General features: G+C 67.0%; 7 protein-coding genes across 7 annotated transcripts; 4 read left to right on the forward strand and 3 right to left on the reverse strand.

Annotated features, from left to right (window-relative positions):
- Positions 1-221: 221 nt before the first annotated feature.
- On the forward strand, positions 222-11,473 carry V1510DRAFT_428530 (uncharacterized protein). The gene is made up of 8 exons (XM_066935269.1): positions 222-489; positions 535-712; positions 744-752; positions 785-868; positions 900-1,274; positions 1,306-6,567; positions 6,599-8,590; positions 9,316-11,473. The coding sequence occupies exons 2-8, from the start codon at positions 671-673 to the stop codon at positions 11,425-11,427; spliced, it is 9,876 nt and encodes a 3,291-aa protein (XP_066790640.1). The 5' UTR covers positions 222-489; positions 535-670; the 3' UTR covers positions 11,428-11,473.
- A 1,354-nt stretch (positions 11,474-12,827) lies between these two features.
- V1510DRAFT_411851 (eukaryotic translation initiation factor 3 subunit G-domain-containing protein) lies at positions 12,828-13,967 on the forward strand. The gene is made up of 3 exons (XM_066932972.1): positions 12,828-12,937; positions 12,983-13,783; positions 13,819-13,967. The coding sequence occupies exons 1-3, from the start codon at positions 12,921-12,923 to the stop codon at positions 13,841-13,843; spliced, it is 843 nt and encodes a 280-aa protein (XP_066790641.1). The 5' UTR covers positions 12,828-12,920; the 3' UTR covers positions 13,844-13,967.
- On the reverse strand, positions 13,901-14,865 carry V1510DRAFT_390183 (S-adenosyl-L-methionine-dependent methyltransferase). The gene is made up of 2 exons (XM_066931744.1): positions 14,724-14,865; positions 13,901-14,670 (listed from the first exon to the last, which is right to left on the reverse strand). Exons 1-2 carry the CDS (start codon positions 14,783-14,785, stop codon positions 13,965-13,967), a joined length of 768 nt encoding a protein of 255 aa, XP_066790642.1. The 5' UTR covers positions 14,786-14,865; the 3' UTR covers positions 13,901-13,964.
- A 77-nt stretch (positions 14,866-14,942) lies between these two features.
- On the reverse strand, positions 14,943-17,475 carry V1510DRAFT_390187 (Spc98 family-domain-containing protein; the record flags this gene model as incomplete). Its single annotated transcript, XM_066931745.1, has 1 exon — positions 14,943-17,475. One exon carries the CDS (start codon positions 17,473-17,475, stop codon positions 15,061-15,063), a length of 2,415 nt encoding a protein of 804 aa, XP_066790643.1. The 3' UTR covers positions 14,943-15,060.
- A 340-nt stretch (positions 17,476-17,815) lies between these two features.
- Positions 17,816-18,862, forward strand: V1510DRAFT_444161 (nucleophile aminohydrolase). The gene is made up of 3 exons (XM_066935677.1): positions 17,816-18,013; positions 18,120-18,314; positions 18,345-18,862. Exons 1-3 carry the CDS (start codon positions 17,918-17,920, stop codon positions 18,804-18,806), a joined length of 753 nt encoding a protein of 250 aa, XP_066790644.1. The 5' UTR covers positions 17,816-17,917; the 3' UTR covers positions 18,807-18,862.
- V1510DRAFT_390192 (uncharacterized protein) lies at positions 18,767-20,159 on the reverse strand. The gene is made up of 2 exons (XM_066931746.1): positions 18,996-20,159; positions 18,767-18,965 (listed from the first exon to the last, which is right to left on the reverse strand). Exons 1-2 carry the CDS (start codon positions 19,936-19,938, stop codon positions 18,820-18,822), a joined length of 1,089 nt encoding a protein of 362 aa, XP_066790645.1. The 5' UTR covers positions 19,939-20,159; the 3' UTR covers positions 18,767-18,819.
- V1510DRAFT_401387 (uncharacterized protein) lies at positions 20,032-20,190 on the forward strand (the record flags this gene model as incomplete). Its single annotated transcript, XM_066932023.1, has 1 exon — positions 20,032-20,190. One exon carries the CDS (start codon positions 20,032-20,034, stop codon positions 20,188-20,190), a length of 159 nt encoding a protein of 52 aa, XP_066790646.1.
- Between the last annotated feature and the right edge of the window lie 448 nt (positions 20,191-20,638).

The raw sequence follows: 20,638 nt of genomic DNA on the forward strand, positions 1-20,638 counted from the left end.
TTGGCGGGACCGTTGGCGCGGGACCGCCGGCGCGCCCGCCGGCGACCGCGCCGGGGCCGGCTGCCCTGTGCGCCCTTCCGTCGGGCACCTTGGGGCAGGGCATATAGCCGCCTGCGACGCGTCCCCGCCAGGCCGCCGCCGCACGAGCCGCACAGCGCGCGGCTGCCCCCCACGTCGCGGGTTGCACGACGCCGTGTCGCGCAGCCACCACCGCCACATGCATACGCTGTGGCGCTCCGATCGTCGCCGCCCTAGCGCGGCGCCCCTTAGCCCTGCGCGTTTGCGGTATTGATAGTCGTCGGAGCCGCCTCTCGCTAGCGTCGGCGGTGCGGGTTATCAGAGGCACGGAGCTGTGGCGCACCACGCGCGGCGCCACATGGGATCGTCATAGCCGAACTCTATCGACGGCGTCGATTCGACCTCTCCTCTCGTCACGGCATCAATCGTTTAAAGCCCAGCAGCGTCGTCTCTCAGTCGACACAGTCACAGGTGGGTTTTGCGAGCGCGGCACGGCGCAGTGCTGATGGATAGCAGGCACGAAAGCGAGATTGCACGCGACGGGGCGTAAATGCACCCAGTTTGATTCCTCTGAGCTCTAGCGAGAGATCAGCGAGCGCAAGACCGAGAGGCATCGCATGCGAGCAGCCATCCGCGGCGCGACGCAGCCAAGATGTTGGAGGGGCTGGTAGCCTCGCTACTGAACCGGTTCCTGGTACGTGGACGCGTGGACGAGCTGACAACAGGGAGCCTATGTAAGCGGCCGCGCGGGGCGCACTGACGGCAGGTGAAAAACTTCGACCCGAAGCAGCTCAACATCGGCATCTGGAGCGGCGATGTGAAGCTGCGCAAGCTCGAGCTCAAGCGCGAGGTACGGGCACACGCGGGCGCGCTGACGGCAGGCGCTGGACAAGTTCCGGCTCCCAATTGACGTCGTCGAGGGCTACCTCGGCGAGTTGACGCTGCAGATCCCGTGGTCGAACCTGAAGAACAAGCCCGTCAAGATCTTTATCGAGAACGTGTACGTGCTGGCGGTCCCCAAGGCCAACCAGGAGTACGATGAGGAGGACGAGGAGCGCCGGAAGCAGCAGCTCAAGCTCGAGAAGCTCGAGGACGCGGAGCTGCTGATCCAGGCAGCGCCGGCGGCGCTGTCGCCGGAGGAGCAGAAGAAGAACCAGAGCTTCACGGACTCGCTGGTGACGAAAATCATCGACAACCTGCAGATCACGGTGAAGAACATCCACCTGCGCTACGAGGACAGCGTGTCGGCGCCGGGGGTAGGTATGCGCGCGGCCGCGCTGACGACAGCACCCGTTCGCGCTTGGCCTGACGCTGGCCGAGTTCTCGGCCGTATCGGCCGACCAGCGCTGGAACCCGATCTTCATCCAGGACAGCGTGGTGACGACACACAAGCTGACGACGCTGGACAACCTGGCGATCTACTGGAACACCGACTCGGACCTGCTGAGCGAGAACAAGTCGGTCGACGAGATGTTCCGGGCGTTCGCCGAGCTGATCACGCCGCAGACGGCCGCGCTGGGGACGCCGCTGAAGGCGATCGGGCCCAACAGCCGGCCGGGCAAGATCCAGCAGTACGTGCTCAAGCCAGTCTCCGGCTACGGCCGGATCACGATCCACAAGGGCGACGCGCACACGGTCGCCAACACGCGCGCCGAGCTGTTCTTCGACGAGATCGGCTTTGTGCTGGACGAGGACCAGTACCGCGACGCGCTGATGATGGTCGACCTGTTCCACTTCTACATCCGCACGGAGAAGTTCCGGTCGCTGCGGCCCAAGGTGGCCGTCAAGGACGACCCCCGCGCGTGGTTCCAGTTCGCCGGCAAGGTCGTGCTGCGCGAGATCCACGAGAAGCGCCGCCAGTGGTCGTGGGCGTTCTTCGAGGAGCGGTTCCGCGACCGGCGCCGCTACATCGAGCTCTACAAGCTGCGGTCGAACTCGGAGCTCAGCCAGTCGGTCGGCGGCCTGCCGGCCGGCAGCGCCATCTTCACGGCGGCCATGGCCGACGAGCTCAAGGCGCTCGAGTGGAAGCTCTCGTTCGAGGACATCCGGTTCTACCGGTCGCTGGCGAACGCGCAGCTGCGCAAGGAGCAGAAGAAGCTGCGGATCAAGCAGCAGAAGGCGGCGGCCGTGGCCGCGCCCAAGTCGGCCGGGTGGCTGGCGTGGGCGTGGGGCAGCGGCGGCGGCGGCCAGCAGAAGGAGGCGGTCGCGGACGACACGGTCATGACGGACCAGCAGCGCAAGGAGCTGTACGACGCGATCGAGTGGGACGAGGACACGACGCCGTCCAAGGACGTCGTCGTCGACGTGCCGCGCGACACGGTCAAGCTGAGCCTGCAGATCTCGCTCAAGATGGGCTCGTTTGCGCTCAAGCGCGACCCGCACGGCACCGCCCAGGAGATCCTCAACCTGGTCTTCGACACGTACACGATGGAGTTCCTGCAGCGGCCCGACTCGTTCTTCGTGGCCCTGTCGCTGCAAGAGCTCAAGGTGCACGACGGCACGACCAAGGGCACGCTCTACCCCGACATTGTGCGCGTCAAGACCAAGGCGACCGACATGGAGCGGATGCTGGACATGGACAGCGTCGACGACCAGGTCAAGCCGACGCCCGAGCCGGTGTTTTCGCTCTCGTTCGAGAAGAATCCGCTGGACTCGTCCGCGGACTCGTCGGTGACCATGAAGATGAGCTCGATGGAGATCTACTACAACAAGATCTTCATCGAGGAGATCGCGCGGTTCTTCCGGCCGCCGGTGTCGCACATGGAGAGTTTCGGCGCGCTCATGTACGCGGCCAGCACGACGGTCGAGGGCATCACGAACCAGACCCGGGCCGGGCTGGAGTACGCGCTGCAGGAGCACAAGACGCTCAACGCCAAGCTCGACATCCAGGCGCCGCTGATCATCATCCCGTTCACGGTGCTGGACCGCAACTCGAGCTGCCTCGTGGTCGACGCCGGCCACATCTCGGTGGTCAGCAACCTGGTCGACAAGGACACGATCCGCGAGGTCCAGAGCAAGCAGGCCAGCCAGTACAACGACGGCGACTACGAGCGGCTCAAGTCGCTGATGTACGACAAGTTCCAGCTCAGCCTGGAGGCCACGCAGGTCCTGGTCGGGCCCACGATCGACGAGACGATCGAGCAGGTGACCAAGCCGGCCGCGGACGACGACAAGCACCTGCACATTGTCGAGAAGATCAACATGGACCTGCTGGTGGAGATCTCGATCATCGCCAAGGCGTCGAACCTGACCAAGTTCCGGGTGTCGGGCCACCTGCCGATCCTGCACCTGTCGGTGTCGGACGTCAAGTACAAGATCCTGATGCAGCTCATCAGCAGCAGCGTGCCGGACGTGTCGTTTGCGCCGGTGGACGCCGAGCGCATCGAGGAGCTGGACGACGACCGCCGGCCGTCGGTGGACTCGGGCCGGCCGGCGCCGTTCTCGTTCAAGTCGCAGGCCGAGAGCTACGAGCTGGACCCGTACGTGCACGACGCGAGCGGGCGCGGGTACGACAGCGACGACGACACGGCGAGCGTGTCGAGCCGGCTGACGGGGTCGACGGCGGTGGCCGCGGCGTCGATGAGCGACGACGCCGAGTTCCTGGAGGCGTCGGAGGGCCACTCGCACAGCACGCAGACCGCGTCGGCGAACGTGACGACCGACGACGTGAGCCTGGAGCAGCGCAACTTTGAGTTCGCGTTCACGGTCGACCGCGTGCAGGTCTCGCTGTACAAGGGCTTCTCGGCGACGGCGCGCGACTTCCGGCGGGACAAGCTGCTGGTGGACGTGATCCTGGAGCACTTTGAGCTGATGTTCTTCAACCGCATGCACGACATGCAGGCCGAGGTGATCCTGAGCCGGCTGAGCGTGGAGGACCGGATCGAGGCGGACGCGCCGGCGGAGTTCCGGCAGCTGATCTCGAGCGAGGCGGGCGCGCCGCACGGCGCGCCGCACGACGCGCGGCTGAGCGCGCCGCAGGGCGTGCGGCTCGACGAGCCGCACGCCATGCGGCTCGGCCGTCCCGCCGACCCGGCCCTCCCCCCCGCGCTCTTCCACGTCAAGTACGCCCGCGTCAGCCCCGCGTCGCCCGAGTTCATGACGCTGTACGAGGGCATCGACCAGACCGTCGAGGTCTCGATCTCCACGCTCCAGTTCGTCATCACGCGGCGGTCCGTGCTCACGCTGCTCGACTTCGTCCTGACCACGTTCGCCTCCAGCGACGAGTCGGACGACTCGGACGACGCCGCGTCCTCCGACGACGACACCGTCGTCGAGCTCAAGCCCGGCGGCGGCAAGATGAAGCTCAAGCTCAACCTGTCGTCGATCGTGCTCGTGCTCAACGACGACGGCGTCCGGCTGGCCACGCTCCGCGTCGACCAGGCCAACGTCGCCGTCTTCTCCATGGGCTCGACCATGCGGCTCGGCGCGCGCATCGGCAACTTCGCGCTCGACGACGACACCGACTCGGCCGTCCAGCCCGAGCTCCGCCAGCTCGTGTCGATCCAGGGCGACGAGCTCGCCGACCTGCGCTACGAGACGTTCGACCCCACCGCCATCGGCGCGGCCTACCCCGGCTACAACGCGTCCGTGTACTTCCGCTCCGGCTCGATCCGCGTCAACTTCGTCGAGGACTCGTTCCGCCGGATCTACAACTTCATCACCAAGTTTGCGCAGATGAAGTCGTTCTACGACTCGGCCCGCCAGGCCGCCGTCCAGCAGGCCGCGCAGATGAAGGACCCCGACAAAATCCACCTGGACGTGATCGTGCGGACGCCGATCATCATCTTCTCGCGCGAGTGCCCGTACGACGCCGCCAAGATCGACCTGATCACGGCGCACCTCGGCGAGATGTACGTCCAGAACACGTTCTCGGACCTCGACGTCGGCGGCGCCAAGAGCGGCCCGGCCACGGTCAACAAGATCAACGCCGGGATCCGGCAGACCAGCCTCACGTCCGCGTTCAACTTCCCGGGCGGCGTCCGCCAGGAGCTGCAGATGATGGAGAACCTGGACATCTCGTTCAAGATGGTCTACGTCGAGCACATCCCCGGCGTGGACCGGCCCGCGCTCGAGATCATCGGCACCATGTCGGACGTGAACGTCAACCTGACCGAGAGCGAGTACATCTTCCTCGTCGGGCTGTCGGGGTCGCTCGGGAGCGTCTTTGCCGGCCCCGAGGACGAGCCCGAGGAGCGGCCGCGCAAGCTGTCGGCCACGGACACGCGGCGCCGGCGCACCAGCAGCTCGGCGTCGGCCGCCCTCGTCCGCCCGGCCGCGCGGTTCCGGCCCGAGCCCGCCATCCAGGAGGAGCCCGAGGTCTTCACGAAAATGGACTTTGTCTTCAAGCTCAACTCGCTCGGGCTCGAGCTCTTCAACGACGCCGACGGCGGCGAGCACACGGCCCGGCCGTCGAGCCTGTCCAAGGTCGCCGTGACCGGCATGGACGTCAAGATGCGCATGAAGTCGGACGACGCGATCGAGTCCGAGTTCTACCTCAAGTCGTTCACGATCTTCGACTCGCGCAAACTGACCAACAACTTCCGCGAGATCGTGCCGCCGATCCAGCACGACGGCTACCAGTTCATGGCCAACATCTCGACGACGCGGGCCGCGTCCGGCGAGCAGAGCCTGACGGCGATCCTGTCGATCGACAGCCCGCGGATCATCTTCGCGATCGACTACCTGTTCGCGGTCAAGTCGTACTTCCTCGACGCGTTCAAGGACGACGAGGCCGAGGCCGAGTCCGAGGCGTCCACGCCGGCGCTGACGCCGGCCGACAGCGTGTCGAGCGCGGCCGCGCCGCACAAGCTGTCGGCGGCGTCGGTCGCGCTCTTTGCCGGCGACAGCGACGACGACGCCGACATGGTGGCCGCCGAGGCCACGCCCGAGCCGGCCGCGCCCGCGATGACGGTCGCGTTCCGGATCAACGTCGTGGACGCGTCGGTGATCCTGATCGCCAACCCGCTCGTGCCGCACTCGGAGGCGATCGTGCTGCGGATCAAGGAGATCCTGCTGACGCAGCAGAACGTGTTCACGCTGACGCTGAGCGAGGTGGGCATGTACCTCTGCCGCATGGACCTGATCGAGGAGAACCGGCTGCGGGTGCTGGACGACTTCAACGCCGTGTTGGCGATCGACAACCGGTCGGCCGGCCTCCAGCACAAGACGGCGATCTCGGTCAGCGTGGACCCGCTCGTGCTGCGGCTGTCGCTGCGCGACATCCTCCTGGCGCTGTCGATCGTCCACAAGGCGTCCGAGCTGTCGCCCGAGCAGGCCAAGCCCAAGGTCCGCCGGCCGTACTCGCGGTTCTCGACCAACCGCAAGCTCAAGGACACGCTCAAGAAGCGCAAGGGCAAGGACCGGCGGCGGTCGTCGGCGGCGCCGCCGGAGCTCGTGGCCGAGGCCGTGTCCACGCTGCTGCGGTCCGAGGAGCTCAACGTGCACTTCGACGGCCTGCGGCTGGTGCTCATCGGCGGCGTGCACGAGCTGCCGCTGCTGGACATGTGCATCCGCCAGTTTCCGTTCAACCTGCGCAACTGGTCGACCGAGGTACGTGGACCGCCGGGCGCGCTGACCACAGATGGACGCCTCGCTGAGCGTCGAGATGTTCGCCAACGTCTACAACTACTCCAAGTCCGCGTGGGAGCCGCTCGTGGAGCCGTGGCACCTGGGCTTCCGCATGACGCGCACGGTGCAGCCCGAGAACCTGTCGATCAGCTTCAGCTCGCGCAAGTCGCTGCAGGTGACCATCACGTCGCAGACGATCGCGATCCTGTCCAACGTCGTCGAGATGATGTCGGGCACGTCGGACCTGCTGTCCAAGCCGCCCGGCGCGGACGCGCCGTACCGGATCGTCAACCAAACCGGGCACACGCTGCAGGTCTGGGCCGACAACCTGGACGACGCCGAGTACACGATGGCCAAGGAGGTCGCCGACGGCGAGGAGGTGCCGTGGCGGTTCGACGACTGGCGCAAGCTGCGCGAGGACCTGTCGATCGAGAGCCAGCACGGGACCGTGGGCGTGCGGCTCAAGGACACGGCGTTCAACGCGGTCACGCGGATCCCGGCCAACAAGGAGGGCGAGACGCTGTACGTGCTGCAGCCGCGCGCCATGAAGGTCGCGCACCGGCTCGTGTGCGAGGTCAAGCTGCGCGAGGACAAGGTCAAGTGCATCACGTTCCGCTCGGCGCTGGTGGTCGAGAACAGCACGCAGATCCCGCTCGAGCTGCTGGTGGGCGACGCGGACGCGGCCGGCGCGGCCGTGAAGACGATCGCGCCGGGCACCAGCCAGGCCGTGGCCATCGGCGCCATCTACGACCAGCCGCTGCGGATCCGGCCGGGCGTCGGCCTGGGCTTCCACTGGTCCGCCGAGACGCTGTTCTGGCGGTCGCTGCTGTCCAAGTACCGGCCGTACGTCGAGTGCGCCAAGCAGGCGCCGGACGACAGCGACGACCCGTCCTCGTACTTCTTCCAGGTCCACGCCAACTACGACCGGTCCGAGCCGCTGGCCAAGATCTACCCGCACATGCGCATCCGCATCTCGGCGCCGATCGAGCTGCAGAACCTGCTGCCGCACGACTTCAACTACCGGATCTACGACAAGACCACGCGCGAGAACCGGAGCTCCTTCCTGCGGCAGGGCCTGGCGAGCCCGGTGCACGTCGTCCAGCTGTCGCACCTGCTGATGCTGAGCGTGCACATGAAGGGCACGTCGTTCGAGCGGTCCGACTTTGCGGTGATCAACTCCAACTCGGTCGACTTCCCCAAGGAGAGCTCGTTCGCGACGCGGAACCAGGACGGCCAGCGGCTGCAGCTGCGCCTGCACTACTTCCAGATCCCCGACAGCGGCGGCGCGTTCCGCATCACGGTCTACGCGCCGTACCTGGTGCTGAACCAGACGGGGCTCGACCTGGCCATCAAGGCCGGCCCGGTGGTCGCGTACGCGCGCAAGAACGACGAGCCGGACACGACGGCGACCCGCCGCAAGGCCATGCCGATCATGTTCTCGTACAACTCCATGGACCGGTCGAACCGGTCGCTGCTGCGCGTGGGCGACTCGTCGTGGTCCAAGCCGCAGAGCTTCGAGGCCATTGGCGGCGTCACCGACGCCATCATTCCGTCGAGCGACAAGCAGTCCGAGATCCACGTGGGCATCAGCGTGTCCGAGGGCCAGGGCAAGTACAAGCTGACGAAGATCGTGGCCATCACGCCGCGGTTTGTGCTCAAGAACCGGCTGGGCGAGCCGGTCCACGTGCGCGAGCCGGGCTCGTCCAACTTCCTGACTGTGGGCCCGGACGAGCTGCTGCCGCTGCGGTTCATGCGCATGGTGCCGGAGAAGCAGCTGGCGATGAGCTTTGCGGACGCGGGCGCGAAGTGGTCGGCGCCGTTCAACATTGCCGACCTCGGACGGACGCACGTGAAGGTTATGAAGCCGGGCGGGGGCCAGAAGCTCGTCAAGATCGAGGTCATCATTGAGCATGCGACCATCTTCCTCTACTTTGATTTCGAGAAGAACAACTGGCCGTACTCGATCCGGAACTTTTCGAACACGGAGTTCATGTTCTACCAGGCGGTAAGTGAGCCGCACGGCGTGCGGCGGGCCGGCTGCGGGGCCAGAGCGGCTGTATGCGGCGGCTATATGCGCGGTTGGTGGGCGGACGTGGGGAGACAGGCGGCTGCTTAGGTTTAGGCGGTGAGGTGGCTCTATGGGCGGGTGCTTGAGGTGGCTATGGGCGGGTGCTTGAGGTGGCTATGGGTGGCTATATGGGTGGCTATATGGGTGGCTATATGGGTGGCTATATGGGTGGCTATATGGGCGGCTACGTGTGCGACTGTATGTGCGGCTACATGGGTGGCTTCATGAGCGGCTTCATGAGCGGCTATACGTGCGGCTCCATGGGTGGCTTCATGAGCGGCTTCATGAGCGTCTATACGTGCGGCTCCATGGGTGGCTTCATGAACGGCTACGTCTGCAACTGCATGTGCGGCTACATGAGCGGCTACATGAGCGGCTACGTCTGCAACTGCATGTGCGGCTACATGAGCGGCTACACGAGCGGCTACACGCGCAGCCCTCTGCCACCACCGCAACTAGCCACCATATAACCGCATATAACCGCCACCACAACCGCATATAACCGCCACCACAACCGCACATATCCGCCACATAGCCGCATACAACCGCCACCACAACCACATATAACCGCCACCACATAGCCGCATATAACCGCCGCCCACACAGTCGCAGGCCGCACGCCATCGCGTCCCTGCACACCCCCAGACCCAGCTAACAGGCAGAACCCCTACATCAAGTATGAGAACGACGACGACCACAACTTCGTCATGGGCGCCAACAGCCGTTTCCGGCCCATCAACTACCGGCTGCCCAAGAAGAGCGTGATGGCGTACGCGTGGGACTACCCCGTCGCCGAGCGCAAGGAGCTCGTCATTTGCGCGCACAACGTCGAGCGCCACGTGCCGCTGTCGGAGATTGGCGACCTGGTCCCGATGAAGCTGCCCGCGGTCGGCGAAAACGGCCCGGCGGTGATCGAGATCAAGGTGATGGCCGACGGCCCGATCCAGACGCTGGTGCTGTCGGACTACGAGCCCAGCAAGAGCCTGTACAAGCCCAAGATGAACGCGTCCACGGCCAGCGTGGCGAGCTCGGCGACCGGCGCGGCCGGGTTCGAGGTCTCGGAAGAGGACACGGACATCACGTTCCGAGCCCAGATCAACCTCGAGGGCGTCGGGATCTCGCTCATCAACTCGCGCATGCAGGAGCTGTGCTACATCACGTTCCGCGGGTTCGAGGTCAAGTACAACGAGTCGGCGATCTACCAGAACATGAGCATGCACGTCAAGTGGATCCAGATCGACAACCAGCTCTTCGGCGGCATCTACCCGATCGTGCTCTACCCCAGCGTGCTGCCGCAGACGGCCAAGGAGATGGAGAACCACCCGACGCTGTCGGGCGCGGTCTCGCGCGTCAAGGACGACTCGCACGGCGTGCTGTACATCAAGTTCGCCACGATCCTGCTCCAGCAGATGACCGTCGACATCGACGAGGACTTTCTGTTTGCCCTGCTCGACTTCTCGCGCGTCCCCGGCGCCAGCTGGGCCAACGCCGAGGAGGACAAGCTGTGCGACGACTACCTCGAGATCCCCGAGCCCACGCAGACGTCGGCCGACCGCGACGTGTACTTTGAGATGCTGCAGCTGCAGCCGGCCCAGATGGACCTGTCGTTCGTGCGCACCGAGCGCGTCAACGTCGAGGACAAGACGTCGTCCAACAACGCGCTCATGTTCTTCCTCAACATCCTGACCATGGCCATCGGCAACATCAACGACGCGCCCGTCCAGCTCAACGCGCTGCTGGTGGAGAACGTGCGGGTGTCGTTCCCGATGCTGTCGCGCCTGGTTGGCGCGCACTACGGCCAGCAGTTCATTTACCAGGTCCACAAGGTCCTCGGCTCGGCCGACTTCCTGGGCAACCCGGTCGGCCTGTTCAACAACCTGAGCTCGGGCGTCATGGACATCTTCTACGAGCCCTACCAGGGCTTCATCATGAACGAGAGTCCGCAGGAGCTGGGTATCGGTCTTGCCAAGGGCGCCATGTCGTTCCTCAAGAAGTCCGTGTTCGGTGTCTCGGACAGCATCGCCAAGGTCACCGGCAGCATCAGCAAGGGTCTCGCTGTGGCCACCCTGGACAAGCAGTTCCAGGACCGCCGCCGGATCAGCCGCAACCGCAACCGGCCGAAGCACGCCCTCTACGGCGTGACCGCCGGCGCCAACTCGTTCGTCGAGGGCCTGACCTCTGGCATCTCCGGCGTCGCGCTTGCGCCCATGCGCGGCGCCACCGAGGAGGGCACTGCCGGCTTCTTCAAGGGCATCGGCAAGGGCCTCGTCGGCCTGCCTACCAAGGCCGCCATCGGCATCTTTGACCTCGCCAGCAACGTCAGCGAGGGCATCCGCAACACGACGACCGTGTTTGACGCCAACGGCATCGACCGTGTGCGGCTGCCGCGCTTCATCGGCCGCGACATGATCGTCAAGCCGTACTCGCAGCGCGAGGCCATCGGCCAGGTCTGGCTCAAGCAGCTCAACGAGGGCGACTACTTCAACGAGGACTACGTCGCCCACCTCTCGCTTCCGGGCGAGGAGCTTGTGGTCATGGTCACGTACACGCGCATCTTGCTCATGCACACCCAGCGCCTGGTGACCCAGTGGGACGTCCAGTTCGACCAGCTGCAGACGATTTCGATGGAAAAGGGCGGCATCGCGCTCATTCTCTGGGGCGGCGTGCAGGGCCCGTTTATTCCCATCGCCGAGGAGACCGCTCGCCAGTTCCTGTACAACAAGATTGGCACTGCGGTCGAGGACTACAACAAGTACCGCCAGGCGGTGGTGTAGGCTAGATAGAAATAGAATAGACATATAGCCGCAGGGCGCCATCATATAGCCGCAGGGCGCGCTCTGTGCGGACGCATATAGCCGCACGGATGCATATAGCCGCACAGCACATGGCCGCACAGGCACAAGGCCGCTGCGCGCCTGGCTCGACGCCGTCGCCGTCGCAGGCCCCGTGCTTAGCCCCCTTCCAGGCTTTGCCCCGTCCAGGCCGTGCCCTTCAGCGCCATATAGCCGCAGCACGTGTCGGCGCCGCGGCTCTGGTGCACGAGCCTCCAGGTGGCCCGTGCGCCTCACTCCGTGCGGCGCGTCCCACGCGCCGCGAGCCGCAGCACGTGCGGCTGCGCCAGCTCAGGCGTCGGCAGCGCAGGTCCGGGAAGCGGGCTGCAGGCGCCGCCAGCTTGGCCACCAGCTCACGAGACAGAACAGCCGTCACTCGCAGGCGAGCTTGGCGCTTGGCGATCGGCGATCGGTGCTGCGCCGCACATCGTGCGGCGCACAGCCGCGCCGAGCCGCACTGCCCCGTCAGGTGACGTGACGTCGCCACCGCCAAGACCGCCGCGCGGCTGGTCCCCAGCGCAAGTGCGCAGGCCTGCACCCTCGTGCCACGGCTCAGATCGCCGCGTGGGCTGCGCTCGTCAAGGCGGCAGGCGCTCGCGTGGGGTACCCCAGAGGTGTGTGACCTGCGGTGGTGCGTGGAACGGTGCGGCGCGGGGCAGGGATCTGCGTGGGTATTCCCAGGAGAAGCGGATTGCCGCGAATTCGACAGATCTAGAGCCCGCATCTGGCACGCGCGGCCGCCCTCCCAGCGCCCAGCACACCGCCAGACCGGCCGCGGCCCGGCGCCGTGCGCGGCCGGGCGGACCCGCGGGCGCTAGCGCGCGCTGCAGGCTGTGGGCGGCTGCGGGTCGGCTGGGCACGCGGCCCGGGCGCGGCCAGCTGGGCTGGTACGGACACGCCACGGACCGCAGGCGCACGTTTACGGAATTTAGCTTTGGGGCGCGGGATGGGCAAAGGACTTAAAAGGGCCGTGGCCCCGGCTCTGTCCGCACAGATCATACGCCAGATCACAATACCAAGATGGGAAATTGCATGTCGTCCAAAGCCAACGCGTACGAGAAGGAGATGGGCAGCCGCCGCTCGTCCGAGGCGACGGTGTACCCGCGCGAGCGCCGCCAGTCGCTGGCCAAGGTGCCGTCGGTGGACCCGTCGATGCACCGCCAGCGCTTCCAGCGGCCGGCGATCACGCATCACTCGAGAGGGTAGATAGTTGCATGTAATAAAGTGAGTCGTTGTTCTAAAGCGCGGGGGCTTTACCCGGCCGCTGGTCCGGCGCCGCCGCTTACCCGGCGCCGGCTGGCGCTTACCCGGCGCGCGTAGTTACCCGCCCGTGCCTGTCGCGCCGCTGCACATCCGCGCCAACGTCGCGGCACGCCCTAAGTTGTGCAATTTTTTTCCGCGAAAATTCTGCTCTCCCCCATACACACGACTTCACGATGCCTGAGATTTTGTCGTAAGTAGCCGGGCGCGCGCGCGGATGGCAGGCCCTGACCGGCAGCAGCAAATCCACGACCAACTGGGCGGACGACGACGACTCGGACGGATTCCCCGCGCCGTTGGTGACGCTCAACCCCGACGGCACCAAGACGGTGATCTCGTACGGCGTCAACCCCGAGACCGGCAAAAAGGTCAAGATCACCAAGAAGATCAAGATGACGGTGGTCAAGGAGCGGGTGAACGCCAACGTGGCCGAGCGGAAACGGTGGGCCAAGTTTGGGCTCGAGAAGGGCACCAAGCCGGGCCCGGACGACACGACGACGTCGATGGGCGAGAACATGACGTTCAAGCTGATGCCGGCGTGGAAGGAGTCCAAGGAGGAGAAGGAGGAGACGGCCAACCCGGCCGAGGAGGTCAAGTTCAAGGGCATCGTCTGCCGCCGCTGCAGCGGCACGCACTACACATCCAAGTGTCCGTTCAAGGACAAGCTGCCCGTGCGCGAGGTGCGTGGATCTGGTGCGGGCACCCCCATCCCCGAGTCGATGGAGTCGCCGCTGGGCATGGGCCCGTCGAAATACATTGCGCCGCACCTGCGGGGCGGCGCGCGGCCCGAGCCGGGCATGTACCGCGACCGCGACGACAGCGCCACCATCCGCGTGTCGTCGCTGTCGGCCGACGCCACCGAGGACGACCTGCGCCTGCTGTTTGAGCGCTTTGGCCGCATTGCCCGCCTGTTCCTGTCGCGCGACCGCGAGACCGGCCGGACCAAGGGCTACGCGTTCATCAGCTACGACGAGATCTCGGCGGCCGCCGCGGCCGTCGAGCGCATGGACGGCTACGGTTTCGACAACCTCATTCTGCGGTACGTATCTGGCCCGCGCGCTGTGCTGACCCCAGTGTCGAGTTCTCCAAGAGAACCTAGTTGCTTGCAGGCCCTGCGCGCCGGCCCCCACACCGCCCAGCCGGCGCGCCGGCCGCTGCTGGTTTTGATTAGAGCAAAAGTTGTGTACACTAAGTTATACGAGTCAATAAAACATCAAAAACTACGCCACCCGCTTGAATGCCACCGTGCACACCTTCTGCCCGCTCACCCCGCCGAACTCGAACACGGGGTAGTCGACCGTCTTCCAGACGACGAGCCCATCGACCGCCACCAGCCGCACGAGCTCGGCCTGGGTGAAGTTGCAGCTTGTCACCAGCAGCACGCCGCCGACCTTGAGCGCGCCGTCCCGGACCACGTAGGGGTAGAGCTGCACGCCGGTCTTGCCGTCGCGCACGGTCTCGCTGCTCAGCGCGATCGCGTCCAGCGTGCCCTTGTCGACGACGAGGTCGTACGCGACGCCGCCGTTGGCCGCCCGCGACGGCGCGAACTGCTCGGCCAGAAAGTCCTCGTGCACGAATGCGATGTCGTCCAGGCCGTCGCTCTCACGCGCGCGCTTCTGCAGGACCTGCTGCGCAAACGCGACCGACTGCTCGCTGTAGTCGACGCCGACGAGCCGGCCGCCGAGCCCGGCCGTCTGCCGGAGCTCGAAGATCAGGTGGCCGTTGCCGGTGCCGAGATCGAGCACGGTGGTGGACTCGCGGCAGAACGGGAACTCGCCGCACACGGCTTCGGCCGACGACGCCGTGTGCTCCTCGACGAACTCGACCATCTTCTCCTCGGCGTCGGCGTCCGAGAACCAGACTTCGCCCTCGTCGGACGAGTGCTCGTCGAAGTTGCCTTTCTCGACCGCGTAGAAGTCGTCCCAGCTGATCCGGTCAGCACGCGCACGGGGAGGGCGGGGCGGCCGCAATCGACTTACTACTCCTTCGTGCCGAGCTTGGAGGCGTTCAGGGCCTCGACCCGGTCGCCGTCGTCGGACATGGTTGGGGTGAGGAATTTTTCGAGGTGCGGCTTAAGGACCGGGTCACGTGCGCTGAGCCGCACAACGCGAGCGACCCGGCCGACGCGTGTCAGCCGCACGGCGTGCGGCTGACACGCGCCGCACGCTCTGCGGCGCGCGTCCCCGTGGCCGCATATAGCCGCACCTCCGCTTGCGGCTATATGCCCCCCCCAGCAGCTACGTGCGGCTGTGTGCGGCCTGCATGTCAGCAGCCGCACACCGTGCGGCGCACTCCCACTCGCGCTCGGCGCATTCACTATCGTACAATCCCCGGCGGCTCGCCCGCCATGCACACCTCCAGCCGCGCGCACAGGCTCAGCAGGACCACGGTCTCGGTCGCGGCATAGTAGTTCAGCGCCTCCATCAGCACGTGCAGGTGGTAGTCAAAGCTCTGCTCGTACTGGCCCAGATTCGTCTCGAGCTTGGTCATGCGGTCGCCGTCCACGCTCGCGTTCTCGCCCGCCAGGTCCGCGTCCAGCGTCAGCAGCGTCTTTGACAGCTGGACCGAGTACGTCGCAAAGAGGCGACACGCGGTCATCAGCTTGGCCATGATCCGCAGCAGCTTGGAGTTGGTCAGCATGCACTCCTTCAGGCACGTGTCCAGAAAGTCGACGTGGTTTTGCATCAGGTCGTTGACCGTGCGCACGTCCTTGATGCCGCTCATGAGCGTGTTCCAGTTCGACTCGAGCACCTCGGTGGTCGAGAAGTACAGCACGTGCTGGATAAACACGAGCATCTTGGACCGCAGGTTCCACGTCTTGGCCTTCCAGCGCTGGAGCCGCTTGTCGCGGCTGCGGTGCGTCCAGCCGACGGCCTTGGCGTGCTCGAGCCACGCGTGCCCCAGCAGCTGCTCGATGTACTTGAGCGACACCAGGTGGCGGAACAGCAGCTGGTACCGCAGCATGGTCTTGCGCGAGACCACGAGCGACAGCGGGAACGGGATCGCAAAGTCCAGCTGCAGGGCCTGGATGCCGGTGATGGCCTTCTTGTCGTCGGCCGCGTCCGAGCGCGTCTGCTGGCCGAGCGCGTCCTTCATGCCCTGGGCGCTCAGCGCGGCCTCGGTCGGGTCCACGCCCGACACCGACACGATGCGCATGAGCCAGTCGGTCAGGCCGACCTCGTTCAGGTGGACCGACACGTCGTCCTTGAACGGGTCGCCGGCGGTCATGCTGCCCGGCTGGCGCAGGATCAGGTCCAGCAGCGACTGCAGCTTCGACACCGAGACCGCGCCGATCGGCTTGCGCAGCTCGTGCCACGCCACGTCCATGAAGTGGGTGAAAAAGTCCGACTGGTCGAGGAAGAAGTAGTGCTTGAGCGCCGTCAGCCGCGCCGACAGCTTGTGCGACTCGATCAGCAGGCCCAGCAGCGACTGGTTCGCGTGCGCGTACGCGCGGTCGATGCTCGCCAGCAGCCGCGGGTCGTCGATCGTCTGGGGCACGTCGGCCACGGCCACGACCACGTCTGGCCCGCCGCACTCGCGCACCACGTTCAGGAACTTGCCGGCCAGCAGCACCTTGTCGTAGATGGCCGCGTCGGCCAGCTGCGCCGGCAGGTCGTCCTTGCGGACAGTGTACCGCTTCTCCCAGTACTCGTCGATGTAGTCCTGGTCGAGCTGCTCGCGGCGGATCGACTTCTGCTCCTTGATCATGAACTCGCCGTACGGGTCCGCGATTAGGCCGTGGTGGAGCCAGTCGTTGACCATCTTGACGTACGGCCGCGAGGCCTCGTGCAGCAGAAACGTGAGCAGCTGCTTGGCCAGCGGCGCGCCCGACAGCCGGTTGAGCTGGTCGGTCAGCACGCGCAGGACGTTGCCGCCGGTGACCGTGCGGGGGCCGTTGCGGCCGCCGCCGAGCCCGGCGAGCGCGTTGAAGTCGCCGTCGTTGGCCTTGAGCGTCTCCATGATCTTGTCAAAGTCCGTGCCGAGGTCGTCGTCGGCCGCGGCGGGCTCGGCCGCCGCCAGCTTCTGCACGAGCGCGTACATGTGGGCGAGCTTCTGGGCGGGCTCCATGAGCTCGACCTGCAGCGTGTGCAGCGTGAACGACGGCTGCGTGAGCATCTTGAGCTCGAGGTCGGCCACGAGCGCCGTGTACTCGGCCACGACCGTGCGCATGGCCGCGCACAGCGCGTGGTTGACGACGCCGTGCTGGGTCTTTGACTGCAGCTCCACAAAGGCCTCGACGGCCGAGAAGTGCGTTGCCGTCTTGAGCAGGCGCCGGACGAGATCGCGCAGCGACGGGTCGAGGCCCTTGGCCAGCCGGTACTGCGGTCCCTGCAGACGCTCGCGCTCGATCGCGGGGTTGTACTGCTCGTGGAACATGATGTACTGGCCCTCGCAGCCGAGGAGGACAAACAGCACGTCCTCCATGATCACGGCGGCCTGCGCGTCCGGCCCATGCGGCTCCAGCGACGGCGGCCGCCGCAGGTTCGTGTAGTTGTACGACAGCGGGGCCGGCTCGATGCGCGGCGCCAGCGCGGAGATGCTGGTCTGAGCGAGCTTGACCTCGGCCACCCAGACCGCGTCGACGGGCAGGCCGCGGCCGGCCGCGGCCGCGGCGTCGCTGGAGAGGCGCTCGCTGGCGGCGCGGCCGCTGGCGGCGCGGTCGGCGCGGTCGGCGCGGTCGCCCGCGGTCTTCTCCGGCCGGTCGGCCGCGTTCGGCGGCCGCACAGACATGCTCGTCACGCTGCGGGTCTGCGTCAGCGGGCACGCGCACGGCTTACCTTGTCCGCGCGGCGGTCGCGCTCGCCGTGGCGCTCCAGCCGCTGCGAGCGGCTGCGCTGGACGGACGCGCTTGATAGAATCTCTGGCTTGGCGGGGTCGGCCGCGCCGGTGGCGGCGCGCGCGCCATCCGCGACCGCAGCCATTGTGCGATCGAGCCTGATCAGAGTGCGGCCGTGGCGCCGTGTGCTGCAAAGTCGCGGGTCGACGCGTCCGCGGCAGCTGCGTCAACAAACACGGTGATGGGGCCGTATATGTGGTCATGGCGGTTAGGCACGTGTGTAGACGTGGGACCGGGGCAATCTGCAGCCACCGCTAGTGACCCTCCACAGGCTTCTCTCAGACTCTACGCAGCACGTCGATTCGGAGCCATCCACCGGAGCACGCAGCAATCATCATGTTCTTGACCAGAAGCGAGTACGACCGCGGCGTGAGCACGTTCTCGCCAGAGGGCCGACTGTTCCAGGTGGAATATGCGATCGAAGCCATCAAGGTAAGACGCGCGAGCGGCGGGCACGGCCGGCCGGCGGGCGGGCGGCCACGGCAGCCGGCGGCGGGCGGCGGTGCCGCGCCACGGGCCGCGCAGCGCTGACATCCAGCTCGGATCGACGGCCATCGGCGTGGCCACGTCTGCCGGCGTCATCCTCGGCGTCGAGAAGCGGGTGACGTCGACGCTGCTGGAGACGTCGTCGATCGAGAAGATCGTCGAGATTGACCGGCATCTGGGGTGCGCCATGAGCGGCCTGACCGCGGACGCGCGCACGATGATCGACCACGCGCGCGTGGAGACGCAGGTACGTGGGCGCACGAGCGCGCTGACGCAGAACCACCACCTGCACTTTGACGAGCCGATCCGGGTGGAGTCGGTGACGCAGGCGGTGTGCGACCTGGCGCTGCAGTTCGGCGAGGGCGCCGACGGCGAGGAGCGGGTCATGTCGCGGCCGTTCGGCGTCGCGCTGCTGATCGCGGGCGTCGACGAGAACGGCCCGCAGCTGTACCACGCCGAGCCGTCGGGCACGTTCTACCGGTACGAGGCCAAGGCGATCGGCAGCGGCAGCGAGGGCGCGCAGGCCGAGCTGCAGAACGAGTACCACAGCTCGCTGACGCTGGAGGAGGCCGAGCTGCTCGTGCTCAAGACGCTCAAGCAGGTCATGGAGGAGAAGCTCGACGCCAAGAACGTGCAGCTGTCGAGCGTGACGGCCGAGCACGGCTTTCGGATCTACTCGGACGACGAGATGAAGGTCGTGGTGGAGCGGCTGGAGGGCGCGGACGCGCCCGCGGCCTGATGTGCATTAGTCATTACATGTTTCCGTCCGACGCGCGTGCGCGGCGGCTCAGCGGCGACTGCGGCGAGCCGCGCGGCCAGATGTGCGCGGGCAGGCTCGGGCGCGCGAGCGGGCTGCCGGCGAGCGGCGTGCCGGCCCGCGGCGTGTTGGTGCCGAGCGCTGGCGTCAGCGCGGCCGCGCCCGACTTACCTCGCAGCACCGGCCGGTTCTCGGGCCTGGGCAGGACGTCGCGGGTGACGAACGTGCGGTCGCGCGCGGCCGCGTACGTCTCGACCGAGCCGTCGGCGCCGACGGCGGCGTCGCGCCGGCGCACGCTCAGCTTGGGCCGCACCACCTTCTTCTCGTACTCGCCAAACATCTCGCTGAAGATCAGGCTCTTGTCGGCCTGCTGCTCCAGGCACCGCCGCGTGAACAGGTACGACTGCGCCGAGACCAGCGCCAGCACGGCCGCGCTCGTGACCACGCCCGCCAGCGGCGTGAAGTAGAGCACCGCCGCGTGCACCGGCGAGAACGCCACCAGCAGGTTCAGGTTGAACAGCGGCGGGTTCCACACGCGCAGCTCCCACACCTGGCGGCCGGCCGGCGGCGCCGGCGGCGTGCGCAGCGCGCTCCACAGGCCCGCGACGACCGCGCGCGGCGTCGACGGCGCCGGCGCGTCCGCGTCGAACGCGACCTTGTGCGCCGACGAGTGCGCCGTCGCGCCGTCGTCCTCCGGCGCCTTGCCCAGCAGCGTGTACGGCCGGCGCCGGAAAAACACGCAGTACGCGTTGGCCACGCTCGCGACCACGATCGCCGCCGCCAGCGCCTGCAGCAGCCGGTGCAGCATGCCGCGCACGCTGCCGTTGCTGCTCGTCCGCAGCACCTGGTACGCCAGCTGCGAGTCCTGCAGCCCGCTCGTGCTCCGGAACACCAGGCTGCGCGGGTCCTCGGACTCGGCCAGCACGGCGCACGCCAGCCGGCTCACCAGCAGCACCGCGTCCAGCGCCACGCCCAGCGGCAGCGACACCGTCGCCGACAGCCTGTCCCACTCAATCGTGTCGATCTGCTCGTTCACGTAGAGGTACGCGTCCAGCGGCCACGACGCGATCCGGCTCGTCAGCGGCGCCTTGCGCACCAGTCTGCGCGGTCCCATGTTGCGTGGCGGTCCTGTCCGGTGGTGTGTATTCGTCGCCGACCGCTGGGAACCATCCCTGCTGCCGAATTTTGCCAACCTCCGTCACACGCCATGGCCTCGCTCTGGGACAGATACAACCGGCTGCCGCTGACTGCGCGGCTGTGGATCGGCGCCTCGACCATGCTGACGGCCTACATCGGCATGGTGGCCTCCGACAAGATGTACGAGGCCGAGCAGGCCAAGAAGCCTGCGCCGCCGCCGCAGGCCTGACCTGGCGCGCCGCCTCTCTCGCTGTGTACAGGAGCCGCGTGGCTCAATATACGCGCCGCACGCCGTGTGGCTATCAAACAATCTGCATGACCGCGTCCGTGCGCGCTCCGTCCTGCTGGGTCCCGCTCGTCCGGTGCCCCCACGGCGCCGCGGGTCGGGTCGGGGCGCCGAGCGCTGGCGAGCCGGCGCCGGCTGCCGGGGCGCGCGCTGCCGGCGGCTGCCTGCGGCTGTATGCGGCTATATGCGGCTATATGCTTGACCGGCTTCCCTGGATGCAGTCGCTGTGGGCTTATGCCGCCACTGGCGAGCCTCCGGCGGCGACTCCGTCGAGGGTGCGCCCTGCGGGCGGCTGTACGATGCGGCTATATGCCCTGCCCGAAGGGCAGCTACCCCCGGCGGAGCCGCCGCCGGAGGCTCTTCAGTGGTGAGCCTCCGGCGGCGACTCCAT

The sequence above is a fragment of the Dipodascopsis tothii genome (assembly GCF_038497935.1).
Source record: "Dipodascopsis tothii strain CBS 759.85 unplaced genomic scaffold V1510scaffold_5, whole genome shotgun sequence".
NCBI lineage: Eukaryota > Fungi > Ascomycota > Lipomycetes > Lipomycetales > Lipomycetaceae > Neoaidaea > Neoaidaea tothii.